Raw genomic sequence first — 26,742 nt, 5'->3', positions numbered from 1 at the left:
GTAAGTGAACACCAAACTACTGCTACGAACGAAGAAGTAACAACAAGGAAGTGTTTTTATTTTAATAGAAAGAAACAGACAATATAAAACACTCTGAACATTTGCAGCTTTACTCTAAACCAGAGATTAATATGGTTGACAGATACATGGACAGATGCTGAACAGGACTTCTGGGCACAGGGAGTTTGGTGATGAAAGGGAACAGTGTGTGAAATTAGCTGAGGATTTTTGACCTACCATACTCGGCTTAATCCATATTTTAAAGAAGAAAAAAAAACCCCCACCAACATCCTCTCATTTTTGATCATCTACAACTTTCCATAGCAATCACTGTTTTTCAGTATCACTGCGCACCAAATGGCAATTATTTTAGCAATATATTCATTCCATGACATCATCTCAGAGTTGTAAGGTTCAGCTGTTTCATCTTTATAAAAATGTTTTCCAACTGTCAGTGGCTAAAGCTCATAACAACGTTCCCAATCACCCCAATATGGAACACTGCCACTACCAAACAAAAACACAAGCATGTCAGCCGTCAACAACATACCGGTGCTGAAGAGTCTCGAAAATTTCATCCAATGTACAAAAAACCAAACCAATTTCAATGATGCCTGATGCCAAAATTTCTCAGGAAATACTTTTTTCCCTTCTAAAATGTTCAAAATAGTTGCCCCACAGTTTCACACTTTCCAGGTTATAACTTGCAGAGAATATTTCAAAATACAGTCATAGATTCAGACTGAAGAATTACATGAACAAAGAAACTTTAAATCTATATTTCAAGACCATATTAGCTATGTATGGTAAAATAACTAAGAATGATCCAACCACTGAAAAGAACAGAGTTTAGCAAGTAAGCTAAATGTGATATTGGTAAACCGATTGAATGTGCTTTGAGGTTTAGGGTTTCTTCTCGGCACAACTTTCAGAGGCAAGACATCAAAATTTCAAGATGAGAGTTTGCATCTGTTCCAATTAGCTAAACATAAAACTTTGGGTTAAGTATTTAAGAAGTTTAACACCTCAAACAATTCTGAGAAACAGAAAACGGAAGCTTATGATGTTATACACTAAATGGTGGGAACAGCAACATTGACAGAAAATCAAATTCAAATCCACATTAGTGGATCAGTTACTTATTCCACTAAAACGCAGATTCCCAAGAGACAGTAAAAAAAAAAAAGAAAAAAAGTGTAAGCAAAAATGGGAAAATGGCTGCAAACGGATATAATGGCACCAAGAACAACAAAACACTGAAAAACTGAACGACACAGAAAATCAAATAAACTTCAAAAGATTGTGAAACACAAAACGATGTGTAGAATCTACAAGAATAGCAATCAGAAGCACAAAACATAAAAATAGCATTTTTTAAGGTGAAATCGTCAGTATCATTTACACTCCAGTGTCCTGAAGCCTGTCGGTTCATCTGTCCACATACAAAGACATACAGAACCCCGAAGACGACTTATTTTCAAAGATATTCTGTTGTAGTGTTTCTGCAGGTGAAGCGGTCTCTGCTGCTCTATGGGACTCAGGTTTGTAATTTCTTTTCTGTGTAATATGATCCAAGATACTGTCGACACACATTTAGGGAAAATTAGGTTCCTCCAGCACGAGCTCTGTGCGTTTGAAGAGCTTCGTCAGTCTAGCTCAACATGTGGAAGTAGCTTTTTTTGTTTTCTTGCTGGTCAGCACCACTACTTGTGAATTTATGCAGTCTGTTTATGTTTTGTGTGCAACACTTCAATGGACTTTCCAACTAATGTACAAACATTTACACCACTGGTTTCAACACCAGCTGAAGGTCACTTCTGTTCTTCTCACTCTGAATCCTCGTCCTCCTCATCCTCAGGTAAAGAAGGTGGATCCTTGCACTTGGTGCTCTCCGCCTCGGGTTTCCTCTTCTCCTTCACATGCAGCTCTCTGACGGTGAGGATGCGCACCAGCATGGCCTCCATGGTGCGGTCATCCAGCGGGACGGAGGAGAACCACAGCGGGCTGTTGGGGACGCAGCAGCGCTCCGGGTGAAGGTAGAACACGTTGGTGCGCTGCTTCACCGAGTCCGAGCTGCATGGGAGACGGACGTGAATGTTAAACGATGAGCGAGTGTTTGCATTTTTTGCAGTTCTTAAAGTACTGTAAAGTATGTGCCTTGGAAAAAGGAAGGACGTCTTCTCATCTGTTGTTTTATATTCAGACCTGTTTATTATTCTTTTAAAAAGAAATATGTTACGCTTCAGGAGAAGACTGCTTAATAAATACAGTTCTGTTCAGATTGTACTTTTTTGAATTAAAACAAAACTTGTAGAGTTGACATTTAAACTTAACTGTCGCTTTACTTGTCTCACAAAATTTACTTGAGTGTAAGTAAATTTAGGTATATGTGAACCCTGAACTTGATTTTGACGTCCCTGGGTTAGACCAACATGCAACAGCAGTAATAATGTTTACTATTCAAAATGTTTCAATGACAAAGAAAAGGTTTATCTGCTGTTTCAGCTGTTCATAGAGTTTCAGAGACAATTTCAACTCACCATTTGGAGAGGTAGAACTCATAAAGTCTGACTGGGCAGCGAAGAGGATTATCCACGTTCTCCATCATCTCCAAGATGTCCTCCTTATTCTCCTCCTCTCGTCGCCTCTTTGCTGCAATAACCTCTGGATCTGCAGAGGATACAGGCATCAACGACATTTTCTAATTCAGCAGAACTAAAAGCAGAGGTTCAACAATAAACCTTGATGTAAAACAACATTGAAAGGAACAGATGTGTGAGAATAACATAGAATAACACCACCTAAGGCTTTCAGTTTCTATCTGTAAAACTTTGCTTCAAGAAATATTTTCCCAAAAATATATTCAAAAGTAACACTGAAGATTTCTGGAAAGCTACTTGTGTGATAAATTCCATCTGAGATGCTTTCAAACTGTGTGCTCATAACAAACTGGATGTTTTTTCCCACTTTAGTCTCACTTCACATTTTCCTTCCAATTCTGCACTGCTGACGAGATCTGGTAGGTTTACTTGTCAATGTCCTAACTCCGAGACTGGTCTGAAATTTTCTCAACATCAAAAACCATCAACCAAGACACAAAAGGTGGAGAAATACAACTATATATACACACAGCCATCCTGACAGTGGACCGAAGGACTTTCTCAGTACGACCACCTATTTACAGTCCAGATTTACGAGTGTGTCAGAAACTGCGTCAGGCTGGATCAGTAAAAAATATTCCACCACATTCTTCAAATAATAATCTCAAAATGTCTCTTTCTGTTTAACTGCAAAGAGGTAATGTGATAAAGTGGACTTTTCTCTTAAGGTTGATATTTGCTTAATCTGATCCCTGCAGCCTACGGTGTGTGTTTTTCCAGAAACTCACCTTTACAATAAAGCATCAATGCTAAAGCTAGTAAGCTAACGTTAGTAATAAGGCAGTGAGTTTTGATTGCTACATCAGTCATCTCTCAGTTCAGGCTCATTTATGCGACATCGTCCCACCGGCTGCAGGTCGTTGGGATGTTCAATTTTTTAAATCTTCTTCTATTCTTTACATTCGTGAGGCTTTGTCTACCTTTTCAAAATCCTTAAATAAGCTTTCATGTTTCTGAGCGGTTAACATTTAATGTGACTCATAAAAGACAGAACAGAAGACAAATAATTAATCCCAGGGAGAAATTTTTGAATAAAGACTCTTAAACACCAGAGAGCGCGAAAGAATTACTCATACAATAAACATTTCCCCTTTTCACTATTTTTACCACTTCAGCTTCAGACAGTCTCATTACTTCATTTCAGCCTTCATTGTGGATACCTGATTCTGCCTCTGTGATAGACAGGGGCGGGTAGAAGCGCAGGAGCGTGGTCTTGGTGTTGTTGGCATTGGTTTTTGTGCAGCGCATGACGTGTGCAAAAGACAACTGACGGTGCTCCTCCACCGTGGTGAAGCCAAAGTATTTGCAGCAGAAGAAGAGCAGAGTGTTGAGGAGGACGATGGGGGAGTAGGCTCCCAGCTGCTTGCAGTCCCACAAGAACTCCTCCTCCACACGGGAATGAATGTATCCTGCAGGGAGATTGAAACAGAGAGCCGCTTTAAAGTCGGATCAAACCTAAGTGTTTTTGTGGGGATACACAAATTGATTGATCAATAACTCACCACTGGCTGTGATTGATGGTTTGAAGACTCTCAGCATGTTTGTAAAATCGTTAGAGAACTTGCTGTAGAAGCGATCCATGAATATGTTCTCCACACGACCGTTCTCAAATAGGTACTGCAGGGGAAAAAAAAACCTTCAAAATTAGTCATGAAAAAAAAAAGCCTGCTCTGGTGCCAAGTTCCTTTCAAAGGAATAAAATCAAGCCAGCTCCGAATGGACGACTGCTGTGGTTAGTAAAGCTGGATTATGTCTTTTACCTGCTGACCAAAATTGCGGCGCAGCAGACCTATTTGTTGAACTTTAATACATTTAAAAAAACACTCAGAGACCGTTGGCAGGCATAAACTACTCTCAGCTTTTTAAACAGTGCCTGTTACTGTTGCTGCACTTGCCTTTACGCTTATGTCCATCTTTCAGAAAAAGAACGTCACATCCAAACTAAACCTACAAAAAACCTTGAACAACAATCAGTGTTTTGACTTCTGTGATCATGTGCATCCACAGAGCGCTGTCAAGACTGGCAGGAAGTTTGGGGGGAGGTTCTGACCTGCTGAAGGCCGAGGCAGAGGTAAAAGAGGCTGTCGGGGGAGTAGGGCTCTCCGTTCGGTCGTTTCACCTCCGTGATGAAGCAACAGAGGCCGTAGCTGAGCTCAGCAGTGGTGCAGTGGAGAATGTCCTCCTTCAGCTCCATGACATGTGCTGAAAGGAAAATGTAAGAAGTTGAAAGTAACGTTATTACAAAGTTACGGGAGAGAAACGAGCGGAGACGCTGCCCACAGCAGCTCTCACAGACTTACGGCCGTAGCGAGGCTTCTCCAGGTTGGGCTGAGTTTGCCTCCACTGGATCCATCTCTTCCACGCATCAATCCCATACTGACTCCTCAGTTTAGGGTTTATAGCCCCTGGGTTTACAGGGGAGCCTCTCCGATTCGTCTCATCAGAAGACTTTGAATAGCGCTGCAACTTTTTACCCTTCAATAATGCAGATGGGGAGAGTGAGATAACAACATTTACACTGGATGAAACCAACATTTCTGTTTCCAAGCTTGTTTCTCCTGTGTCACTAAATTCTTGAGATGAAGTGTTATTTCACGTGATTTGAGATTATTTAAACTACGGACCTACAGAGTAGTTAAGTACAAAGTTGGGGAAAAAAAGCCCAAATGTATGAACGGTGTGTGATTTTGATCAGCTTTACTCTTTCCAATTTTATGGTGCACGAGTGACATGTAATGGTGCCTGCTGTTGGTGATTTTGAAAAGACAGTAGCATGGAAAAGCCTTGAATATTCATCAGTGTTTACCCTCTTGTCTCTGGCTTTCCTTTGAGCTTGTCGTCTTCGCCCAGCAGCAGGTGGAGGACTGTCAGCTTTCGGTGACTGCTCCCTGAGTTGGGCCATCTTCTCCAGAGTTTCTAAGAACCCAGCATGAGAAAACATCGTCAAGCATGAAGAAGTCATCTGTCTTTTGCTGACAACTAAAGAAACAATACGACTTCCTGCAAACTGTGAAGATTGTAGCTTCTATCTACTGGAGTGGATTTCATTTGGGTTTGGATTTTGTTTAAAGTGTGTTTTTGGGAGCTATCTGGAGGTTTTCATCTGTAGGTGTGATTACAGCAGAATTTGGCTTACAAATGGAAAACTGATCACTGGTGAATGGCTGATTTGCTTGAGCAGATCTTTTAAGCCTCTTTGGAGTCTAAGTTGAGGAGAAAGCCACACAATGACTGCAAAGCCTCCTGCCGGTCATTGTCTTTCCTCTTCTATTCAAGTTGATGCTGGTGCTATATTTCAGAGAATTCACATGACTGTGACCCATTCAAATGTTTCTTTCAGTATGAATATTCATAAGGTTGTGTGTGACTTTTAGTGATTAGTTTAATCCAGTCTTGATATCCCAAACAAGCCCTGAATGTGGATCTGATATAATCCCCTCACCAATGGTAAAATCTGCTTCGATGTCCATGGGAGGCGGGCCCGAAGGCGGGCCTGGAGGTTGGGGCTCGGGGGAAGGCTCCCTCGGTTGTCCCACAGAAACATCCATCATCGGGCTCAGCTTCTCTGCAATGTTCTGTCCGCTGGGTGATCGGAGGCCCGTGTCAGAAGAGGCGTCCTCCCAGTTGTTGAGAAAGTTTTCCAAGTCTTCTGTATCCAAGTCGTCACTGTAGTTGCTGACATGATCTGGAACATCAACATGTCAGGAGCTGATCAGGCATTGCTGCTCTTTACCTTGTCTTTAAAACATACCATGATTGTTTTTACTACTCCCTCTTACCATCAGAGGCTGGAGCTTCTGGTCCTTGTTTGTCTGCTGCCTTTTCTCTCTGATTTGCTTTCTGTTTGTTGTTCTTCTCATCTTGCTCTGCCACCATCTCAGCCATGAGGATGAGCTCGGCCTCATACGGATCAGTCGGTATCTTCTGCTTGATCTCCTGGATAGTTTCTACAATGCGCTCAGCGCTGTCCATTGTCACAGGAAGAAACATCGGTACAGGCATCTGCAGCAGGGAAAAAAAAAAACAAAAAAAAAAAAACATTTGAGAGCAGGATTCCGAAGAGGGCAAAGCTGCTGATGTCTGACTGCTACAGTCCTCTTGCATGCACGCTGATTTACACTTTCTAATCTTTCTTATCAGACTTCCAAAAACTAAAAACTATGTGTGACGTGTCGACTGAGGTAGAGTTTTACTTGAGTAGAGAAAAGTTGCTGTCGAGCAGTTGATTTTATGTTTAATATGTTCTCCACACTGAAACTCTAACTGCTTCCAGTGTAGGTTGAGCACTTTGCACTGCAGACATTACCACTGATGAATAAAGGTGTGTACGTACAGCATAAAGCACTTCTCCCTGCTCAAGTGGTGAACAACATCAATTCCAGAGGTGTTAACATCAGTTTTCTCTTTTTTGCTTCAAACTGCTTATTTAAATTGAAAGATGATGAAAGTTATTAAGGTAATAATCATAAAAATAGGGTGATTATAGAATTATCTGATGTGGCTGTAAGTGTGAGACGTACCGGAACGGGCAGGCCCACAGGATTGGGGGTGCACTGGCTGTACATCCCCATGGGTACAGGAACATAAACCGGCACCGGAACAGGCAAAACCAGGATTTTAGGGAAGAGGTCGTCTATAAAAAAAAAAAAAAAGAAGAAGCATTTTTTTCCCATGGAGGTAACAGATTCTCTGACTCCATTAGGTGGTAGTTTCCAGGAAAAAACAAAACAAAAAAAACAAACAAAACAAAACTGAAATCAACGCCAAAACACATCAGCTCTAAAAGGCATTCACTGCTCCTGCTGAGAACATTTTACTTAATAAGAGCTGAAATAATGAAAAAGATGAGGCCAAACTCTCAAACACAACAGTGTGGAAAACTGTATTTTGCTTTAAACAAGAAGTAACATAGCAGAGAGACTTATGTGCCATTTTCACCTGTCTGTGCCTCAACATCAACCGTTTGAGTTTTGCAGGAAACTCCCTTGTTCTGCACCAGCGGCTTGCACAGCAGAGCTTTGTTCTTGAGGATTTTTTGTGGGGCGGGGGAAGGAGGATGAGTCTTCACAGTTTCTGTTTGAATACTGATCTGTAAGACCAACAAAAGAAATTAAAAAAACAACAACAACAATTGAAATATCAATTTTATAACTCTCAGTGGCAGGCATCCAAATAACCAGCATGTGCTCTCTGTTAAAATCACCAAAGATTCTCCATCATCAATGTAGATTTGTTCAATGACAAATGTTGTTGTCGCACAAAAACAGTAAGAAACTCTCTAAACTGAAAAATGTTACCTTCTGGTTTTACCATTTCACTAAAATTTAGCTTTCTGTCAGATCTATTAATGTTCCTTCCTTTATATCTAGTTCAACTGCCTTACCGTTGCATTTATTCTACAAATATTCTAATAATCCCCACATGAGCTCAAAAAATGCACGTTTCTTTTAAGCATGTATTCAAATAAAGAAAAAACAACTCACATTTCCAGTGTTGTTTGACTGCTTGCTCGACACTGTACCTGCAGTCAAAAACAAAACAAATCAAATCACTCAAACAACATTCAACGCCAGTTGAAATAATTTCTCATATTTGTTTTGCTTTGTACTTTTCTGTCCTTCAGAGGAATCAGATTTTCTGGATGGAGGACCGGCTAGTGAGATGACGTTGGCGATGACGGGAGTGTCTTTGCCCGGAGCAGCTGGAATCAAAACAGAAAGAAAGAATCAATTATACACAGCTCATTATCCTCACACCATAAATCTATTCTCTCAAAACCATCTTATCCTTTGTTTTCTTTAAGGTTACATAAACCCCAGAAATTCCTGTCCAGACTTTCAGTTTCTTGAATTGTCATTTGAACATCTTTATGGACGTCACACTAATAAGGAGGGCCCTGAAATCAAGCGTGATGAATATAAAGGCCCGGACGAGTTACACAACAGCTAAATCAATGCAACACAATTTCAGAATGAGTTATAGCTTCATATAAATATAGAGACAGATGACTTCATATTCCCACAAATCAAAGGGTTTTAAATGAATCAATAACCAAACAATACACACCAGTCAGGATTTTGCCCTGCGTGGCCACTTGATTGTAGCAGAACTGCAGCAGGCAGCTGAGGTCGCAGAAATGTTTCACTTCACGGAGCAGACTCAGACTCTGCTTCAGCTTCCCTTTACGGCCGCAGGTGTTACACTTCTCAACCTGAGAACAAAACAAAAGCTTAGACAGAGACTCAACAAAAAATGCACACAATAGATATTTCAAAATAAAAGCATCTAACTATAAGGAGTTTTTTTGTCAATTTCTTAGGGATTTCAACAACCGTCAACACTATCCTGAATGTTGTCTTTTGACATATTTTGCAGCATTCGTAAAACTTTATTGAGCCGTTTGTGAGAAAAGGAATAATTTTGCATTTAACCCATCAGCTTTTTACACTGCATGCTATTTTTCCTGATAACAAGCCAGATTATAAAAGAGGGGATGTGAAGTCCTGGATCTGAAGATAATTAGGAAGTTTCAGGCGCATGAGGTTTTGCTTACATGGCAGAAGAGCATGGTGTATTTGGACCGACACTCTTCGGAGCAGAACTCCTCTGTCAAGCCTCCATACTGCGCCGTAACAAGCCTTTTTGAGACAGAGTGGCAGTAAACGCAGGAGTGACAGTGTTTCCCCCAGGATTTAGTCAGATTGTGTCTGAAGAGGAGCTTGCAGCCTAAAACAAGGAGATCAGAGAAAGCATGTCTTATTATTATCATCATCGCAAGAGTAATCAGAGTAAACCAGTTCAGTAGAAGTTCTTTCTAACATTTAAACTGTTTGAAACCCCTCATAATTATGTTTGTAACACTCTATAACAGGTTGGATGATGGGACAGTTAAAGCAAATTAAAGCAAACGTTTCTGTTTCGGCAAAAGTGACCCACATCTGATTTTGGATGAGGCCCAACAGCACAAAATTCTTGCTGTTCAACCTGAACCTGCACAAGAAATCTTGTCTCTGTCACAGTGACTTCAGCTTGAGAGATTAGGTCACACTTTATTTGATCTGGTTTTTAGAAGTTTATTGTGAAACAGGTGCAAATCTGCACATCTTTCCAGTGCAGAGGCAGCAGTGACTGCTCCACAGAACGACCTTAGCTAAAGCAACTTCTCTTTATTTGGTCACAGCTTCGTCAGCTCTACTTAAGTTTATGAAGGCTGACATGTGCAACATTCTTATTCATTTCAATTAAGTCAGAGTGAAGCTCCCCGCTTTCCAAAATTAATGTGCCTCAAATACTGCTTTTAATTAAGAAATACACACAAAAAATTTGAAGTGTTGAGCAAAGTGCAGCCCTGTTTCCACACTTTGACCAGTCTCCTCACCATCACTGCAGAAGCAGCAGTTCTTGTTGTTGATTCTCTTGACTTCTCTGACAATCTTCTCTTCTTTACAGTATTCACACAGGCCCACGACACAGTTGGACTTCTTGAACTCAAGTGAACAGTCGACGCTACACAGAAAAATGATCTTGTCCTGTAAACACAGACAAAAAAATGAATGTAAATCATTGTTCAGATAATTTTATGATTCCTGAATTTGTTTTAACTGTATTTTGTTGTGATTACATTTATATATCTATATCATTCAACATAGCAGGATGACAATACAATTAAATCTCCATATTTACTTCCATATTTAATTAACAAAGAGAGCTAGTTCACATCACAAACATGACAGTAGAATATCTTAACTTCACTGATTAACTTGAGCTACGTATTTTTAAATGTGATTCGTCTTATTAACTTCACTGTAGGTCTCATTGCATGGTTGATATGTCACAGTCAATTTTTTTTAATATCTTCACATCATGACTTGTTTAACTGTAAGCTGTATGAAGCATTTATTCTCCTGCATCTGTAGTTGTAACAGCCTTTGTTTTCAAATGCAGCACACGGACTCACCTTAATCTCGATGATTTCGGGTTTAAAAGTGATACTCCGCGAACAATGGAGGCAGTTTAGCTTCTGCAGCCCTTTGGCGTCTTGCTTTGGCTGGGTGGAGGAGACATTCTGGACTTGGGTGGACCCGACAGGCAGCTTCGTAAAAACATTCATGTGGTTCTGGGATTTCTTAAACTTATCCTGCGACACAGAAAGAAACAAAAAAAAAAAAAATATTAAACTCTGACATGCACAAACTGTTGTAGAAAAATCAATTTGATTTTTCAGTAAATAATGACGCTGACAGATTCTGAGTTTATCGGTGAATGTTGTTTTTCTGTTTTACCTGCTTTTTACACTTTGCAATTGTTGACAGATCTTGCAAATCATTACAAAAAACATTTTTTTTAAACCACAACAAAAAGAGAAACACACTGAAATCTACTTCAAATAGCCAAACATACCACTTAACTGTTCTTAATTTACTGAATTTATATTACAGAAACACATGCCCACACAAAATTCGCAAAACACACACACCACACACACAAAAAAAATCAGATATAGGCGAGTTGAGTTATAAAAACTGTTGTGATATTTCTTACCTGAAACGACATGACACATGCCAGAGTGCAAAAGTTTCTGATGGACATATCCGACATGGCCAAGTGATAGGCCGGCACAGTGTTTACTCCACAGCTGTCACAATGGACCCGAGAACCTGGAGATGTAGAATGTACAACATGTAAGGTAAGTAAGAAAACAAAAAGTGGGGAGTGAGATTGAGGAAACCTTGATGTTTGGTACCTGAAGAACTAACAGTCTGGACTTTGAAAGCCATGACACAGCTGCTGCTGCAGAAGAGATTCACCGAGTCGTCGCTGTTTTTGCTGTCAATCATGTCTCCTAACAGACGGATGGTGTTACACATCTTACAAGGCTGGTTTACTTTGGTTTTCTGCAAAAAGCAAAAATGAAAAGAGAATAAAACACTGTTTCCAAATAAGACATCATGGTTTTTCTTTCCACAGTTTCAATTGAGAGTTTAAGGGAAAGCAAACTGTGGGAATGTACAGCAGAGTTAGGAAAATCATTGATGGCTGCTTTTGCTAGGCTTTAAAAACGCTGGCCATAACTCATGAAGTTCCATGACTTCAGTGGTCTTACAGTCTGTTTAGGTCAATTTTTCAACTCGCCTCAGCCCACTTGGAAACCTGGTCAAGTCGATCAAGCTGGAAAAACCGAGGGATCGGTGCAGAGGCAGAGCTGAGCTGAGTTGTAGAAAAGTAATTTTGTTTCTATGCAATTCAATGATACTTTAGCGTTGGGACTGGTGTGAAGAGATTCTCTACAATAATGATAATAAACCAATAAATAAATAACAACACATGAATCAGTCTTCAATTGGCTCCAAATACACAGTTTCCTTTCCAATGTCCTTACTTCTTTGTATTTAGCCAAACACTCTGCGTTGCAAAGTGTTTTGCTGCAATCCTCCATCTTCAGCATGACGGGTTTGCTGTGGCAGTACGAGCCGCAGTTGGCGCAGCCGGCCATCGACAGGTTGTTCACAGCTCGGAAACGGTTGAAACAAGAGTCGCTGCAGAGTTTGTGGACAGAGCCGCTCAGGATCACCTCGTGCTTACTCTGCAAGGAAAAAGAAGTTATTGCAGAAATGATCTACTTTTGACCGGGGTAATAAGTTGTTTGAATGATTTCTTCAAATTTAGAAAGAAAAAAGTAAAATAAATAAATAAATAAATAAATAAATAAAATTACAAAATAAACATTAGTTGTCTTAATTTCATTGGGAATACTTTGTCAAATGAAGTTCTATGTATGAAACCAAGCAAATTCACACAACAGAAAAATGCAATTTCCACACTGATATTGTTTCATGATACACATTTATGATTCCATATTTCCACAAGAAAGTGTTTTTTGTTTTTTTATGAAAGTGATACTGTCCGAACTAATAACGAGATGGGAGCATAAATAATGACTTGCTGCTTTGGTCTGTCTGACTCACCACACAGTATCTGGTGCACATGCTGCAGAGCGGCCGGAGTCCGACAGCCCGCGGCGCTGTAGCGGCTGCAGCGGCAGCAGCTTTTCTGTAGCTTGCAGCTTTATTCTTGTAGTTGAAGGAGGTCAGGCAGCTTTGGCTGCAGAAGTCTTTCATGACTCCTTTACCATCTGGAGCCAGGATGACGTCCTGAGGCCGAAATATCAACCTGAGAACGTAAAAAAAAAAAAAAAAAAAAAAAAAAAACATTATGAAGAAAACTCTGCAACAACGTAAAACTAATGCTGACTGGACTGCGTTGAGGCCCATCGCCATCCACTCCTCTGTCTCTGTGGGACTTACTTCTGGCAGTTGAAGCAGATGCTGTTGTCATTTCTGGAGGCTCCCTTGCCTGTTGAGACAGATGCGTTGAGACAGGCGGTGGAGCAGAAGAGCGACGGGCAGCCTTTCCTCTGGAAAGCCGTCTGTCCTTTCTGCAGGCTCTTCTTGCAGTTGAAGCAGTACATGTGCATGGACGGAGGGTTCACGATGGGCAGCATCTGCGTTTCAGCAGCTGGAGGTACAGAGAAGACCGATCCAATCCTCAGGTCCTCCTGTGGACATGAGAACAACAGGGGGGGAAACACAAAGGTCACACGACTGAATATCTACTCCGGTCATCATGGTAAAAATATAAAATCAAAAATTAAAAATCTGTGTATGATGATCTATCAAAGGGATTTTATATCATCATAGATTCAAACTTTATGGATCGTGCATTTTAATTAGAAATCAATTTAATTCAGGGCTTAAAGTAAAAAGAAATCCTGAGCCTGGACTTTTTTCAGGAGGGTGGGGGGTAACAAGGGTCGCTGGGAAACCATCTGAAATCTACTTTAATAATAACTTTAACTAGTTTCCACTCAAAAGTACATAGACAGTCTAAGTACACTTAACTTTTACTTATAGTTCAACTTTTGATGAAGATATAGGCTACTAAATGGAAGTATAATAAAGCATTAAACACTTGTGCCTCATGTTTCAGTATTCTTGCCTCATAGTTGTGTTTATTGATTTGACAGTAGACTATTTAATACATTTTTGCACATACTGGTTTTCTGTGGTGAACTGCAGCATGTTTTAAACCCTACTTTACACTCTCTGCTCCTTTGGGTCAGCTTTGAGCTGAACAGATTAAGAGCGAGCAGTGGTAGAGTTTAACGTTAACTTTCACTTCAGTGTTAATAACCCACACAAAGACACAAACATTTGAGTTTTAAATGAAAGCACATCTGACAGACTGGATTCACACTGCTTTCACTGTAATTCTAATGAACGTCTGGTTTCATTTATCGATTTTTTTCAGTTATTTTTATTTCAGCTTGATTTAGTTGTGTTTTTATACTTTTGCATCCAAGATATTCTTGACTTGAATTTTAATTGATGAAACAAAAATTAGTATGCTGTACGATATCCTGAGCATTTTTTATTTTGAGAATCCTTACTTTTATATTTAACTTAAAAGAAAAAAACAACTTCATTCTCATGTCTAGTTAAAGTACAGAACATGTTAGTGTACTGCCACCTCACAGCAAGGTTTCTGGTTTTAACCTACTGGCTGATGGGGTCTGGATCAGGGGAAGGCACCTCCGGGTCACGAGTGCGGCTGTCCTGTCAAGTTGTGCGGAAGCAGGGAGACGTCTAAAACATGCAGTATGGTGGCACTCGAGGCCCGGAGTCACCTACCCCTGGTCTATGCAAACGCTTGTTTGGTCATTAAGTGACTCTAAAACTAGAGTGTCAAACATGGAGCATGCAAGAGGGTCTGCTCCGGATGGGTTGAAGTATTTGTAAAGTGTAGAAACAAAGAAATCACTACTTAATTCTTTGGGTATAAATACAGATCCCTACTTCACCCCTGTGTGTAATACTATTTGACAAAAAAGAGAGCACATAAAACCCAGTCTAACAAGTGATGAAAATGATTGTGGCTGAGAGATTTGATTGAGCAGTTGAAGAAAAATCCATACTATGAAACAGGTTTGTGAAAACATGCTCACTAAAGGTTGCAGAAATCTTGTGCATTGAAAGCAACAGGCTCTTGTCAACAGTAACACGACTTCAGTTCGCATTTTTAATTCCCCATAAACTCATTGACAGCCAGCCGTGTTCAGAGCAGAGAGCTCCGTACTGCCAGTTTTTGAGCATTTTCGCTGAACTTTCAATCCCACATAATACTGAGTTTTAGGACTACATAAACATCGAAACCATCTAAAGAAAGTCTAGACTCTTTTTCATCACAAAAAAAATCTATGTTTCTAGTTTTTTTGGGCCTTTACAAATCGGCAGTAGAACATAGGATTGTTTCAGCAAAAACACCCAATACTGACCAAAAAACAGAAAATTTGCTTTTTCCACAGAGAAACAAATTGAAGCATAACTGTGTCCAACTTCCTTTTCTTTAGTTTTAGTGACACCTCAAACATCCGAACAGTTGTTTACTTCTATGAAACAACAAAAACACAAAAAAGGCTTTTGATGACAAAATGACTGCATTTATTCACAGATTTAGAAGGTAACATACATTAAAAATAATCTGCTTACAGAAGGGACGTTTGTTTGCACGCACGTGCGTGTGTGTGTACTCAGTAGTATTTCTGTTTGGTGTGGTAGGCCATGTAGCACTCTCCTGGGTGCAGGGGGACACAACAGGACTTGCACCACATTTTGCTCTCCCTCCTCAGACCCCGCCGTACACAGACCCTGCATTTCCTGGCTGGTCTGGAATTCTTGCTGGTGGGCATCAAGTACTCCAGCTGATGCTTGGCCATCTGGCCATCCAGCCTGCTAATTGGGTCGTGGTTGTACGGTGCCCTTTTAGCAGGTTGGTCCATCTCAACCTCCACATCTCCAACTTCCTCCACTGCTACATGTCGCTTGGCGGTCCACGACCTCACCACCTTCTTCATGAACTCCAAGAGAGTTTTGCATTTCCCTGGGTTCCTGGCCTTGTACAGTACAAAAGCGTTGAACATGGCCACCTGAAAAAGGTATGCCACAAACTTCTTTGGCCAGTTGAGTGACCTCCAGATGAAGGGGTAGTAGGCGATGTCCTGGTTCAGTTTATCTACCCTATTCATGCATTCATCGTACGCCACAACGCACTTAGGCTTCAACTGACCCGTTTTCTCCTTACGGCCCTTCTGCCACACCTCCACCCTCTGCATGGCGTCATGGTGGCAGGTTGTCACCATCTTCACCAGGCGCTTGTCCTGCCATGCCACAACCAGCACCGTGCCATTGTGCCGCGCCAGTTTCCCCTCCACACCCAGGTCAGCCTTGGTCACCTCCCTGATGATCTGAGGTTCCCCCCTGTTTTCTGTCAGCGGTCCACAGACATTGGTTTTGGCTTTCACCAACTGCTCACACAGTGCAACGGAGTTGCAGTAGTTGTCGATGTAGAGTGTGTAGCCATTGCCCGAGAGACGGTCAAGGAGAGAGAACACTGTGTGTGGAAGAGAGCTTGATTGCCCAACGTAAGGCTGCATGTTGAAGCAGTACCCGGTGGACGAGTCGCACAGTATGTACGATTTAATGCCGTACTTTATGGGATTTTGTGGGTTGTACACTTTGAATGATAGGCAGCCATGCCACTGCATCATCCCCTCATCAATGCAAATGTTTTCATAGGGCTGATACAGCTCTTTGAACTTCCCAACAATGTAGTCCAACACAGGACGAACTTTGTACATTTTGTCTGTTGTGTCATGTGATGCATTATTGTTGTAGTGGAGGAATCTCCAGATCAGCTGAAACCTGTTTCTCGGCATGGTCTGGCTGAAATAGGGAGTGGCTTCTACTTCATCCACGCTCCAATACAGCTCAAGCTTAGGCTTTTTTATATATCCAGTCAGGAAAGTGAGTCCAAAGAATGTTTTCAGCTCTGGGACTGACACTGGTTTCCAGACATTCTTTCTACCGAGTGGCAAAGTGTCAGGATGTGCCTGGAAAAACTGATCGGCATAGAGGTTAGTCTGGTCTGCAATGTGCTGGAGGAGCTCGTCTGTGAGGATCAGCTCCAGGAAGTCAACCGGCAGGTCGGACTCCAGCTCCGCAGCAGCATTCTGGGGTCCAGGGCTCGCAGCGAAGGGAAACTTCTGTGGTTGCCAGTTATCTTGATGCCAAGCACATTCTGTCCCACCATGTCTGCTTGATGATGCACCACCTCTGGCTGATTCAGGGACTGTAAAATATTGAAATATATACAATTTCACTAAAAACATGCTTTATAGCTTTGTACTGATGTAAAAAAATATATATATATTTTTACCTTTGCTATTCGTTCTTGCTGTGAGAGAGGGAAATCCACTCCATCCAGGTTCTGTAGAAATATTTACAATGGTCATTATATACATTTTTCTTTTTAATCACTACAGGTAGGCCTGTCACGATAGTCAATAAATCAATTATTCGCACGATAAGAACAAATGAGGTCGGTAAGTTTGCCAGGCGCGATAAATTGACATTTTCCAAAGACAGTAGAAACGTCTCATACTGACTCCTTTCGGCTCTGTAGCGTAATGAGGAGTGAACTAGTGATGCATCAAAAATTCGGCCACCGAAATTTTTCGGCCGAAAATGGCTCAAAAGTGTATTTTCGGCTTTTGGCCGAAAGAAAAAAATCACCAAAACAACACGGCCGAAAATAATTGGTGATGACGTGGCGGTAATGCTAAAGCAAACATTTTAACGCCTCATGTCTGCTTTATTAATGCCTCAAATCAGGTTTTAAAATTTAACTTTTTACAGTGCGCATTTGCACAGCGTCACCTCTCACTCACACTCTGCACACTCGTTTCCCTGATAAACACGCACACACACACCAACACACACAAAATAGTTGTATTATTAACCGTCAATAATAATCAAGAACATTAAAATTAGTAAAATAAGTCTCCCCGGCTGCGCATCAGGACGGACACCTTCCCACACGGTCCCGTCCTCACCCTGTTCATTTGATTCTGAGACTGCAGGCTCGACAGGACAACGGTATTTATTCAGAAAATATGTTTGTTCTAAAATTAATTTTTGGAAACGAAAAATGCATGGTTTGCTGTACTTTGATGGAGGATAAAATATTTTACCTGAATCTGTAACTGGCACCTCTGGAGACGCTGCAGTGCTCCTGCTGTCAACTACCGTGTTGAGATTTATTACATTAGTTTATTTTATTTTTTCACACTATTTTATGTTATTATTATTTAGTTGTAAACTGACAGTAGCCTACAGTAATTCTTTATGCCTGGAGGTGACGCGTGAGCGCTTCCATGCATCACTGCAGGTTCTTTGCTGGACTGTACAGCAGCTGGAGGTCGGTCGGGTATTGTTGGGGCAGCAGGATTACATTTTTTTTTTTTCGCTGTTTGGCCCGCGGCTGTTCTGACTGTGATTCAGAACTTTCCTCCTCTTCACTCCAGTCATGATCGCTGATGTCCGACACGTCTCCGCCATCCGACTCCCCCTCACTGACCTCCTGTATCATTGCTAAAGCTTCTTCCACCTTATATCTCTTCATTATGCCTCTTTTCATTGTCTTTCTTTTGGGATTTGGTTGATATTTTTGGCCGTCTGTCTGATTGTCTGCTGTCAGAGCTAGCTCCCTGTTCAGATGCGCGCATACGAACCAAAACAAATCAATAGCAGAAAAAAAAGCCCCGCGAAGTGCGTCTTTTTTTTTAATCAGCGTTCTGTGAGACCGCTGTTGGCCTTTGGTGGTATAAATGCTTTGTAATATTATGTGTGTCATTGTTAGGACCTTATTTGCTTCAGAAAAACAGTTTCCTCATTTTTCGGTTTCGGTTTCGCCAAGAATTTTCATTTCGGTGCATCCCTAATTATTACATTAATTAAAAAATTGTGCAAAAAAAAAAAAAAAAAAAAAAAAAAAAACAGCAATGTTATCGTTTATCGCAATAAATTCTGGGACAATTAATCGTCCAGCAAAATTTGTTATCGTGACAGGCCTAACTACAGGTGATATGGTGAAAGAATATAACATAATGGAATAGAAGTCCCAAAGCACTGTAATGATCTGTTATAGTATCCCAGAACAATTACAGTATGAATTCAGCTTGCAAACAAAACAACACACACACACACACACACACAGTAATATGGCATAACGTCTATACCTGGACTCCCAGAGTGACGGTCTCGGCCGGCTCTGCTGGATCCCCGCTGATGTGGGGATGAATCCCTGCTGCTGGACGATCCAGACGGCAGCCACTCGTCAGTGGAATCCGGGTCAGGTTCAGAGTCGTCCGAATCCGAACTGCTTCCGGAGTCGGGCTCCGGTGTGGCACCAAACGGCTCAACAATGCTAACCGTTAGCCCGTTACTACGGTTGCCATGGACACCCGCATTTTGTTCGACGTCACCCCGATCCTTCGCGATCGCGACACTCCTTACAGCAGCTCCACCAGCGCAAGCTGCTTGTACTTTCTGTCTCTGCTTGATTTCGCCATGTGCGTCGCCTTTTTCCTCTCTCAACCCACAATTCACCAACGCCAGTCTTCTTCGCAGCGCCCAATCTGCCGGTGCCGGTAGGAGCAAAATAGAACTGTTGCCCCCTACTGGGGCAGAAATACATTGCCCGCAAGTCTGAAATTCACACACAAAATGTATAAGACTCTGATCTGCCGCAACCGTTAAAAAACAAAAAGCAGTAGACGTCTACAGACGCCATTGGTTGGCAGAGAGTTACGACAATTAAGGTTGTCAGGTTTTGCTTAGCTTTTTTTTTTTTTTAATCAAAAATTTAAAATAAATGCAAATATCTTGAAGATTTTATCGGATTTTCTCCAAAAAAATCAAACTAGACTGGACGTAGCCACTAAAATAAAATGCTAATGATAAAAGGCATTATTCCCGCCACTCACACACTTGAGTCGTACGGTTATATGCATGTCAGTGCATAACTGTGTCTTTATATGCTTTTTTTATACTTTTGCCGTGAATAACTTGTTAGATTGTAAATGTTTGCCATAACTCAATCTTAAAATATGTAATGGACAGGAAAATGTGAGCAGGAGCGTTTGCAATTGTGAGAAGTGTCTCTCACCTCTGTGTCCTCATCTTTCACACTCGCAGTCGATGAGGATATTAAAGCTTGATCGTACTCTTCGTCCACCGGCTCGTCCTTCACCTGAACTACAGGCGGTGAAGAAGACAACTTGGCTAGCCGAGACGAAGAACGCAACCTCATCTGAAAAAAGGAGGGCAAAAAAAAAAAAAAAAAAAAAAATTGTGAATGTGGCTTGAACTTTGATGGCCTTTGTACATCAATCAACTCGTACATCAATCCAAAAAATGATGACTTTATCGTTATCAGTGTCGCAATATAAACTTCGACTTTATGGATGTTGACCAAGGTCTACTCACAGGCTCTGGTCTGGGTTGGGAAGGTTTGGCGGCCTTCGTCCCATTCAGCTTGGAAGGTGGTGATGAACGATCTTCGCCTACACAAAACAGGAGTTCAAAGCACAGTCAGTCATTCAAGAAATTAAATCATTCATATGAACACAAATAATACAAAGAAAGTGTGCTCTGCTTTATGTGAACAAATCAAATGTCAGAAGGTAAGACAGGAAATGTTTAAATTATTTTGTTTTTAAAAAGTCAAGCTAAAAAAAAAATATTTCCTTGTGAAAATCTAGTTCAACTATAATAATCAAAATTAGGACATAGCTGTCATCCGAGTTCTAAATAATTTCTTTTCTAAATCAAACCCAACTTCTAACACTTGGGATCAAACAATGTGAAATTGTAGCCCCTTAAAAAAAAAAAAAAAAAAAAAAAAAAAACTTTTTTCAGTCAATGACATGATTATAAGAGAAATCCTATGATGTCAATAAAGTTATTGAATTCGTTATATTTCATGAATTACTTTAATTTCAATTAAAGCATGAATGGTTTACATTGGATAATACGTATGTTTTTGCAACACGTTCCGAGTTGCCCAACCTGTGTTCGTGGTGGTTTCAGGTGAACTGGATGAGTTTGATTGCATCAAATCAAAAGACGGAGGTTTGTCATCAGTTTCCTCCTTGATAGTGTCGTTCTCCTCTTCTGCTGCCTGGACTGTGAGAGAACACAAAACAGAAATCAAAACAATGCACCGGCAGTTTCAGAACACTGCAGTGCATCTAAAATGCAGGCTCTGCTGCAAAACCTATTTCATTAAAGGTGCTGTAGGCAGGATTTGGCATCTCCGCCATCTTGCTTAGGGTTACCTAAGCAAGATGGCGATTTGACCCATCTAAGATGGCGATTTGAAACCCAGCACAGCCAATCCTGTCCTGTTTTCTCTGACATCACGCCCTTACGCAAGTTAAGCCCCTCCCACAAGAACGTGCGACGAACGCCCCTCGACCAATCACGGTTAAAGCCTCAGGGGCTCTTCTGATTGGTCAAAGATACCTGGAGCTGTTGAGATTCCTTTTCAGCTCAGAACAGAGACAGATGGAAACGCTGTGCCCTCGCAGTAGTGCAATTATGCTACACTCCTAAAGGATTATCAATGGATACTCCAACATTTAATCCAAAGAAAACACAGAAAAATTAGCATTGACTAGCAAAATCTTGCCTACAGCACCTTTAAGCACTTTCAGAGGTCAGCCAACCACCACGGGGCGAATGCGTGGCTAAGGCATAATGAAGCTGCCTAAATAAAAGTACACCCAGCAGCGGCAGCCTCATGTAACTCGGTGGACGGATGAGGGCGAGTAACGTTCACACAAGGAAGTCCGGCAACCTTGGCAGTGAAGAGAACCTGCTGGACTGGTGGAAGGAGCATCGGAGACTCTACTCACCAGTTTCAAAGCTGGTAAAAAAACTGTGTGCGCATCCCTGGAACAAGTTCCCCGTCAGAGAGGCTTTAACACTCGGGGAAACAGTGCCCTGCCTTCGCTTGTCTTTCAAGCCAGAAAATGTTGACAGGCTGGTGTTTCTAGCCAGAGACCTGAAGGCGTAACGGCTTCAGGTCATTGCCTTTCCTGAACTGTTCAACTGATAGTTATTGAGTTGTACTTTGTGATTTCACTCTGTAATAGCATATTTATTCAGATTCTTTGGTAAACCTTAAATTCTTGGTTAAATTTTATTTTTCTGTTAAATATTTATTTTTAATTGAAGTTTCATTTTGCACTGAAAACTGTTCACATACTTTCACGTTTGAAAGTAGTGCGATAAAAACAGATGTTTTCCTAACATGATGAATAATCATGATTACAAATTTGACCAAAATATTCTGTGCGGTGCTCTGGTGCGCATGCGCTACCAAATTAAAAAATGCGTACCTGATGAAACGTAACACTCATTTACGTAGAAAGATTTGAGAAAAAGGAAGGTGCGCATCTGTGTGTCGGATAGGCCAGTGTTCACCCGTACTGTCGGAACCGGGGGGGGGGGGGATGGGATGGGACGGGACGGGACGGGACGGGACGGTGCTCACTCGGAGCTTTCCTTTCAGGTATAATGTTCTGCTGTTGTGAGTAAAATGACGTGCATAATACTTCGGACTGCTCCGTTTAGTTTAGAGAGGTATGGCAGCCGCACAGGGACAAAAAGCTCGCTGTCCCTCCCCTGAAGCCCTCTGGCGCCCCCCAGGGGAGGCACGCTTCACACTTTGAAAACCGCTGGTTTAAGTGATAAAAAGCAGACACTGTATGAACACTTATTTTTCAGAACTTTAAACACCATTATATTTTGTGAAAGTTACAAGGTTTCAGACGTTCTGTTGCACTGCTTCTCTTCATTTTCAGTTGAAACTAAAGCAGGCTATGTAACATTGTCCATGCAGCCCTCTATTTTGTTCTTCCTGTAGGTAGGCATGGGAAAAAAAGCATTTAAAAATGTGAGGACCAAGTAACAACCCAAGGTTCTCCCCTGAGAACAAGACAAAAAATATTATGTGCACCCCTGACCATAATCGTGCAGCCCTGCTCTGTGTGGAAAGGCAGATCACCAACTACAAGTTGAGAGCACCCAAAGCTGCCAATGAGCTGCGTCTGCCCAACAGCCTGAATGAGTTCTACAGTAGATTTGAAAGACAATGGGACAATCCTGACTTCATCCCCCAGCACTCCTCTGACCAGCCACAACCCTCTGTCTGCCCCTCCTCCACCACAGCAGGAGCATCACCACAACTGCCCATATCAATGGCTCCATCCCCCTCCCCCTCAGCAACACCTTTCTCCATCCAGGAGGAAGACTTTAACAGACTCTTCAAGAGACAAAACCCCCACAAGGCCAGCGGGCCAGATTCTCTTTCTTCCTCCATCCTGAAGCACAGTGCTGATCAGCTGTCTCGTGTTCACAGACATCTTCAACACCTCACTGGAGACATGCCATGTCCCTGCCTGCTTCGAGGCCTCCACCATTATCCCTGACCCCAAGAAACCCAGGATAGCAGGACTCAATGACTACAGACCATCTTAGCCAGGATCCTGTTTGTGAACGTCAGCTCTGCTTTCAACACAATCATCGCAGCTCTGCTGCGGGACAAGCTCCACCAGCTGAACGTGCCAGTCTCCACCTGCAGGTAGATTAGACGTCCTGACAGACAGTAGGCAGCACATGAAGGTTTAAAACTCACCAGTCTGTCAAACTCCTGAAGTTTACGGACGACACCACCCTCATTGGGCTCATCAGTGATGGAGATGAGGCCACCGACAGGTGGGAGACAGACTACCTAGTGTCCTGGTGCAGACTGAACAACCTGGAGCTCAATACTCTAAAGACAGTGGAGGTGATTGTGGACTTCAGGAGGAACACAGTCCCACTCACCCCCGTCACCCTGAGAGACTCCCCAGTGGACACTGTGGAGTCCTTCTGCTTCCTGGGCACCAACATCACACAGGACCTCAAGTGGGAGCTGAACATCAGTTCCTTCATCAATGAAGCCCAGCAAAGAATGTACTTCCTGCGGCAGCTGAAGAAGTTCAGGCTTCTAGCGAGGATGATGGTGCACTTATACTAGTGCATCATCGAGTCCATCCTCACCTCCTCCATCACCGTCTGGTACGCTGCAGCCACGGCCAGAGACAAGGACAGACTGCAGAGTCTTCCGCTCTGCTTAAAAGATCATTGGCTGCAGGATCCTCCAGGACCCTGAGGAGGCATCTGTTCAGGCAAGATGGTGGCCGACCCCTCCCACCCTGGCCACCAACTCTTTCAAACTCTTTCCTCTGGAAGGAGGTTCCGGTCCACCAGGACCAGAACCTCACAACACAAGAACAGTTTCTTCTCCTTTATGCTGCATCTATACACTCTCACAGCACTGACAAAATACACAAAGGTGATTACTCTGCCGGGTATGGGGAAAATGTTTTACCATACCTGGGTTTGAAACAGCAGGCGAAGAACTCCCTTCCGTGTCTGCCCAGCCGCTTGTGTCCTCATCTTTCATCTGAGCCTCCTGCTCCATCTCATCCACCGTCCCTATGTCCATCATCTCATCCAGATCATCTGCTGTGGAAACTTTGCAGCCAGTCTTCTCTTGGTGCGTGCTGTCAGCCTCCTTAGTGTCTGTGTCCATGTTTTCATCAATATTATTTGCATCCTTCTCAGGATCAGACGTTGTGCTCATGTGCATTTCGTCATCAACAGTTGATCCTCCTAGACTTTCCTCTGTATCTTTGTCCTGCAGTACAGCATTTTTTTCCTTTTCCTCTAACGCTTCCTCAATTTTCTCCTCTGTTTCGTACGTTGCTGTGCTCTGTGAATCACCCTCAAAATTCTCGACTGTTTCAGAATCCTGTGATAGAGATTCGGATTCATCAGGTTGTATTGCATTAGTTTCCTTCTCTTCACATTGTGCTTCTTCGGTTTGCATGTTTTTCTCATCAGCAAATCTATGGTCTATTTCTCCAACATCCGGCGATGCATCTGGTTGCTTCTCCATGGATTCTGTGTCTGTCCCCTCTGTTACCTGTGTAAGAAATTTAACAGTAAACAGTTCATCATGTGTCAACTGATTAAAATAACAGCAAAATATACACATATTGCCATGAAACTGCAAGAACAGAATGACCCAATTCTTTTCTCCCTGGTTTGGGAGTTCCTGTGGCTTATTTTTCACAACTTCGCTGTTACAGAACTTTCACATGTGGTGCCTGACAATAACTGTTTGATTGGTCAGAAGTTTGAAGTGGTCATTTTTGAGGTGGAGAAGCATTTAAGTTCATTCTTTTTCAATCCATCTCCTTGCAGGGGTTCTGCACTTGAAAACCATGTATAGTATGACAAGTCCTGATCAGAACTAAGTTTGTTCCACCAAAAAAAGTGGCTACTTCACAGGTCCACATTAACCTCACAAAAAACTCTGAACAATTACAATTTGTATTTCTATCCATGTTACAGTGCTGGGACAACCCAAATACAGACAGTGAATGATCTCCTGAGGGGCACAGATTCAGAAGTTACAGGATATTAAGTTAAAATTCATATCCTGTTTGACACAATTTGAATGGTCATTATTTCAGACATAGCCATGATCTGGTATTTACCAAAAATTTTTCCCCTTACATTCCCTCCACTTTATATGATCTGAACCTATATCTTTTTCTTTTTTTTTTTTAACCAGAGGGAGAAGAAAAGCTGAAGCAACGGAGCTTATAATTTTACCTGATGGCATCTCTTAGCTTAAACTTTTTTTTCTGGACTAAACTAATGATTAAATGATTTAATGATGGTTGTTGTAAATGAAAGGACGTTACATTTCAAACACACTCAAAGTAGCAGGAGTAGCAATGTTTTCCATGTTCAACACGTGGATTTGGAATCATTATGACGTCCAATCCCGCAGTATTTTTCCGTTGGAAAGTTAAAGAAAGAAGCAGCCGAACTTCACAACGAGGCTGCATGAAGTGCCACCTTGACGCGTGAAACATATGAGAATTTACTAGATATTAATAAATAAAGAAGAGCGTGTGTGTACAATGAAGTGACTTATACGGTGCTGAAATTAAATCACAATGAGAAGTTAGCTTGTTGCTGTTGTAGCAGTGCTGCTCTCGCTTTGTAAACAAGGAGCACTGCAGCTCACAACTGGTGAACTATACAGCTGCAGCACAGAGTTAGTTTACAAATGAAGAGTTTTGAACTCTATCTGGGGTATTCTCTTGTATTAAACTGTTTTTACGAGTATGTTATACAGACGAAGTGTAAACAAGACAACTAGCCAGCTGCCTGCTAAGCTAATGCTAAACCTTCACACACCCCTGTGCCCGGCCATGAACTCGGACATGTTGCTTGAACGAAAGCTACACGTATTGCATTAGTTTGTCAGTCAATGCCTGCTCTGCGCACTGTAAAGTCATCATGTAATTTATTATAAAGGGTTTAGTGGCGGTCTGTAGCAACGTGCAAAAAATTACCGCGCCAGCGACTCCTGCAGACGAGACTTGATTGGTGCTCACATGTTCGTGTCCATTCCCAGTTTCCGTAGTAGCCATATTCGCTCCAAAATTCTATCTTAGGCGTTTTGCAAATAAATTGTGGCCCGGTGCTATTAAACAGACCCCAAAACTGTGGAGTGCGATAGAAGGAGCTGGCTGTTTCTACATTGCAACTTGAGCTACGGCGTGCTCCAGGTTCCAGGGCGCCTGCTGCTGCTTCTTCTTCTTCTCTGGAGAAACAGCAAACGAGACTTGTTGGTCAAGTGCTGCCGTGTCTCGTTGATGCCCCCTAGCGGGTACCGATGATACTCCAACATTTTGGACTAAAGAAAAAAATGCAGATGCGACTTTTCACCTCCATGTGAAGTGGAACACATTGATAGGAAAACCGTTTCTTAATATTTTTTTTATTCATGTTATTGTTCTACTCATCCCATTTCGATCATTTCATGCCTCTTCTTGTCTCTTGGTTCACTTTTGGTATGCTTTTGTGTGGTCTTGTATTGCAGTTGCGCTGTGTCTCTGTTGCAGTCATTCAATGGATTTATGTGTCTGCTCGTTCTATTTTTCTGCGTTTGTTTCTGGGAGCCTTTGAAAATATCTGTAGGACTTCTTATTTGGCTCCTGGGTTTGTGTAATATTAGATTGTCTGTTGTCCAGCTGTCTATTTTTGATCCAGTTTGT

At 41.8% G+C, this 26,742-nt stretch overlaps 2 protein-coding genes across 2 annotated transcripts; both read right to left on the bottom strand.

Moving 5' to 3' along the window:
• Positions 1-54: 54 nt before the first annotated feature.
• zmym4.1 (zinc finger MYM-type containing 4, tandem duplicate 1) lies at positions 55-26,283 on the bottom strand. Its single transcript, XM_030120386.1, has 27 exons — positions 26,038-26,283; positions 23,999-24,590; positions 20,624-20,740; positions 20,042-20,118; positions 19,722-19,865; positions 12,965-13,215; positions 12,626-12,830; positions 12,040-12,243; positions 11,404-11,554; positions 11,202-11,317; positions 10,618-10,797; positions 10,039-10,189; positions 9,214-9,386; positions 8,727-8,871; positions 8,269-8,361; positions 8,144-8,181; positions 7,599-7,749; positions 7,181-7,293; positions 6,440-6,662; positions 6,103-6,345; positions 5,467-5,576; positions 4,961-5,135; positions 4,711-4,862; positions 4,163-4,277; positions 3,821-4,069; positions 2,541-2,670; positions 55-2,073 (listed from the first exon to the last, which is right to left on the bottom strand). The coding sequence occupies exons 1-27, from the start codon at positions 26,113-26,115 to the stop codon at positions 1,827-1,829; spliced, it is 4,623 nt and encodes a 1,540-aa protein (XP_029976246.1). The 5' UTR covers positions 26,116-26,283; the 3' UTR covers positions 55-1,826.
• On the bottom strand, positions 15,167-17,443 carry LOC115409282 (piggyBac transposable element-derived protein 4-like). The gene is made up of 2 exons (XM_030120387.1): positions 16,932-17,443; positions 15,167-16,844 (listed from the first exon to the last, which is right to left on the bottom strand). Exons 1-2 carry the CDS (start codon positions 17,014-17,016, stop codon positions 15,247-15,249), a joined length of 1,683 nt encoding a protein of 560 aa, XP_029976247.1. The 5' UTR covers positions 17,017-17,443; the 3' UTR covers positions 15,167-15,246.
• Positions 26,284-26,742: the final 459 nt, after the last annotated feature.

Source organism: Salarias fasciatus, chromosome 22, assembly GCF_902148845.1.
Source record: "Salarias fasciatus chromosome 22, fSalaFa1.1, whole genome shotgun sequence".
NCBI lineage: Eukaryota > Metazoa > Chordata > Actinopteri > Blenniiformes > Blenniidae > Salarias > Salarias fasciatus.
Note: the sequence above shows the minus strand (reverse complement) of the source record. Positions and strands in the feature narration are given on the sequence as shown.

What these genes read in the sequence shown, in the direction of transcription:
- LOC115409282 (XM_030120387.1), bottom strand. Translation starts at nt 17,016, where the DNA reads ATGTATATAATGACCATTGTAAATATTTCTACAGAACCTGGATGGAGT. An exon ending in AGCAAGAACGAATAGCAAAG is followed by an intron (nt 16,845 to 16,931) that starts GTAAAAATATAT and finishes AATATTTTACAG; the next exon opens with TCCCTGAATCAGCCAGAGGT.
- zmym4.1 (XM_030120386.1), bottom strand. Translation starts at nt 26,115, where the DNA reads ATGGCTACTACGGAAACTGGGAATGGACACGAACATGTGAGCACCAAT. An exon ending in CCAGACTGTTAGTTCTTCAG is followed by an intron (nt 11,318 to 11,403) that starts GTACCAAACATC and finishes CTACATCTCCAG; the next exon opens with GTTCTCGGGTCCATTGTGAC. An exon ending in CTGCTGCTTCTGCAGTGATG is followed by an intron (nt 9,387 to 10,038) that starts GTGAGGAGACTG and finishes TCCTTGTTTTAG; the next exon opens with GCTGCAAGCTCCTCTTCAGA.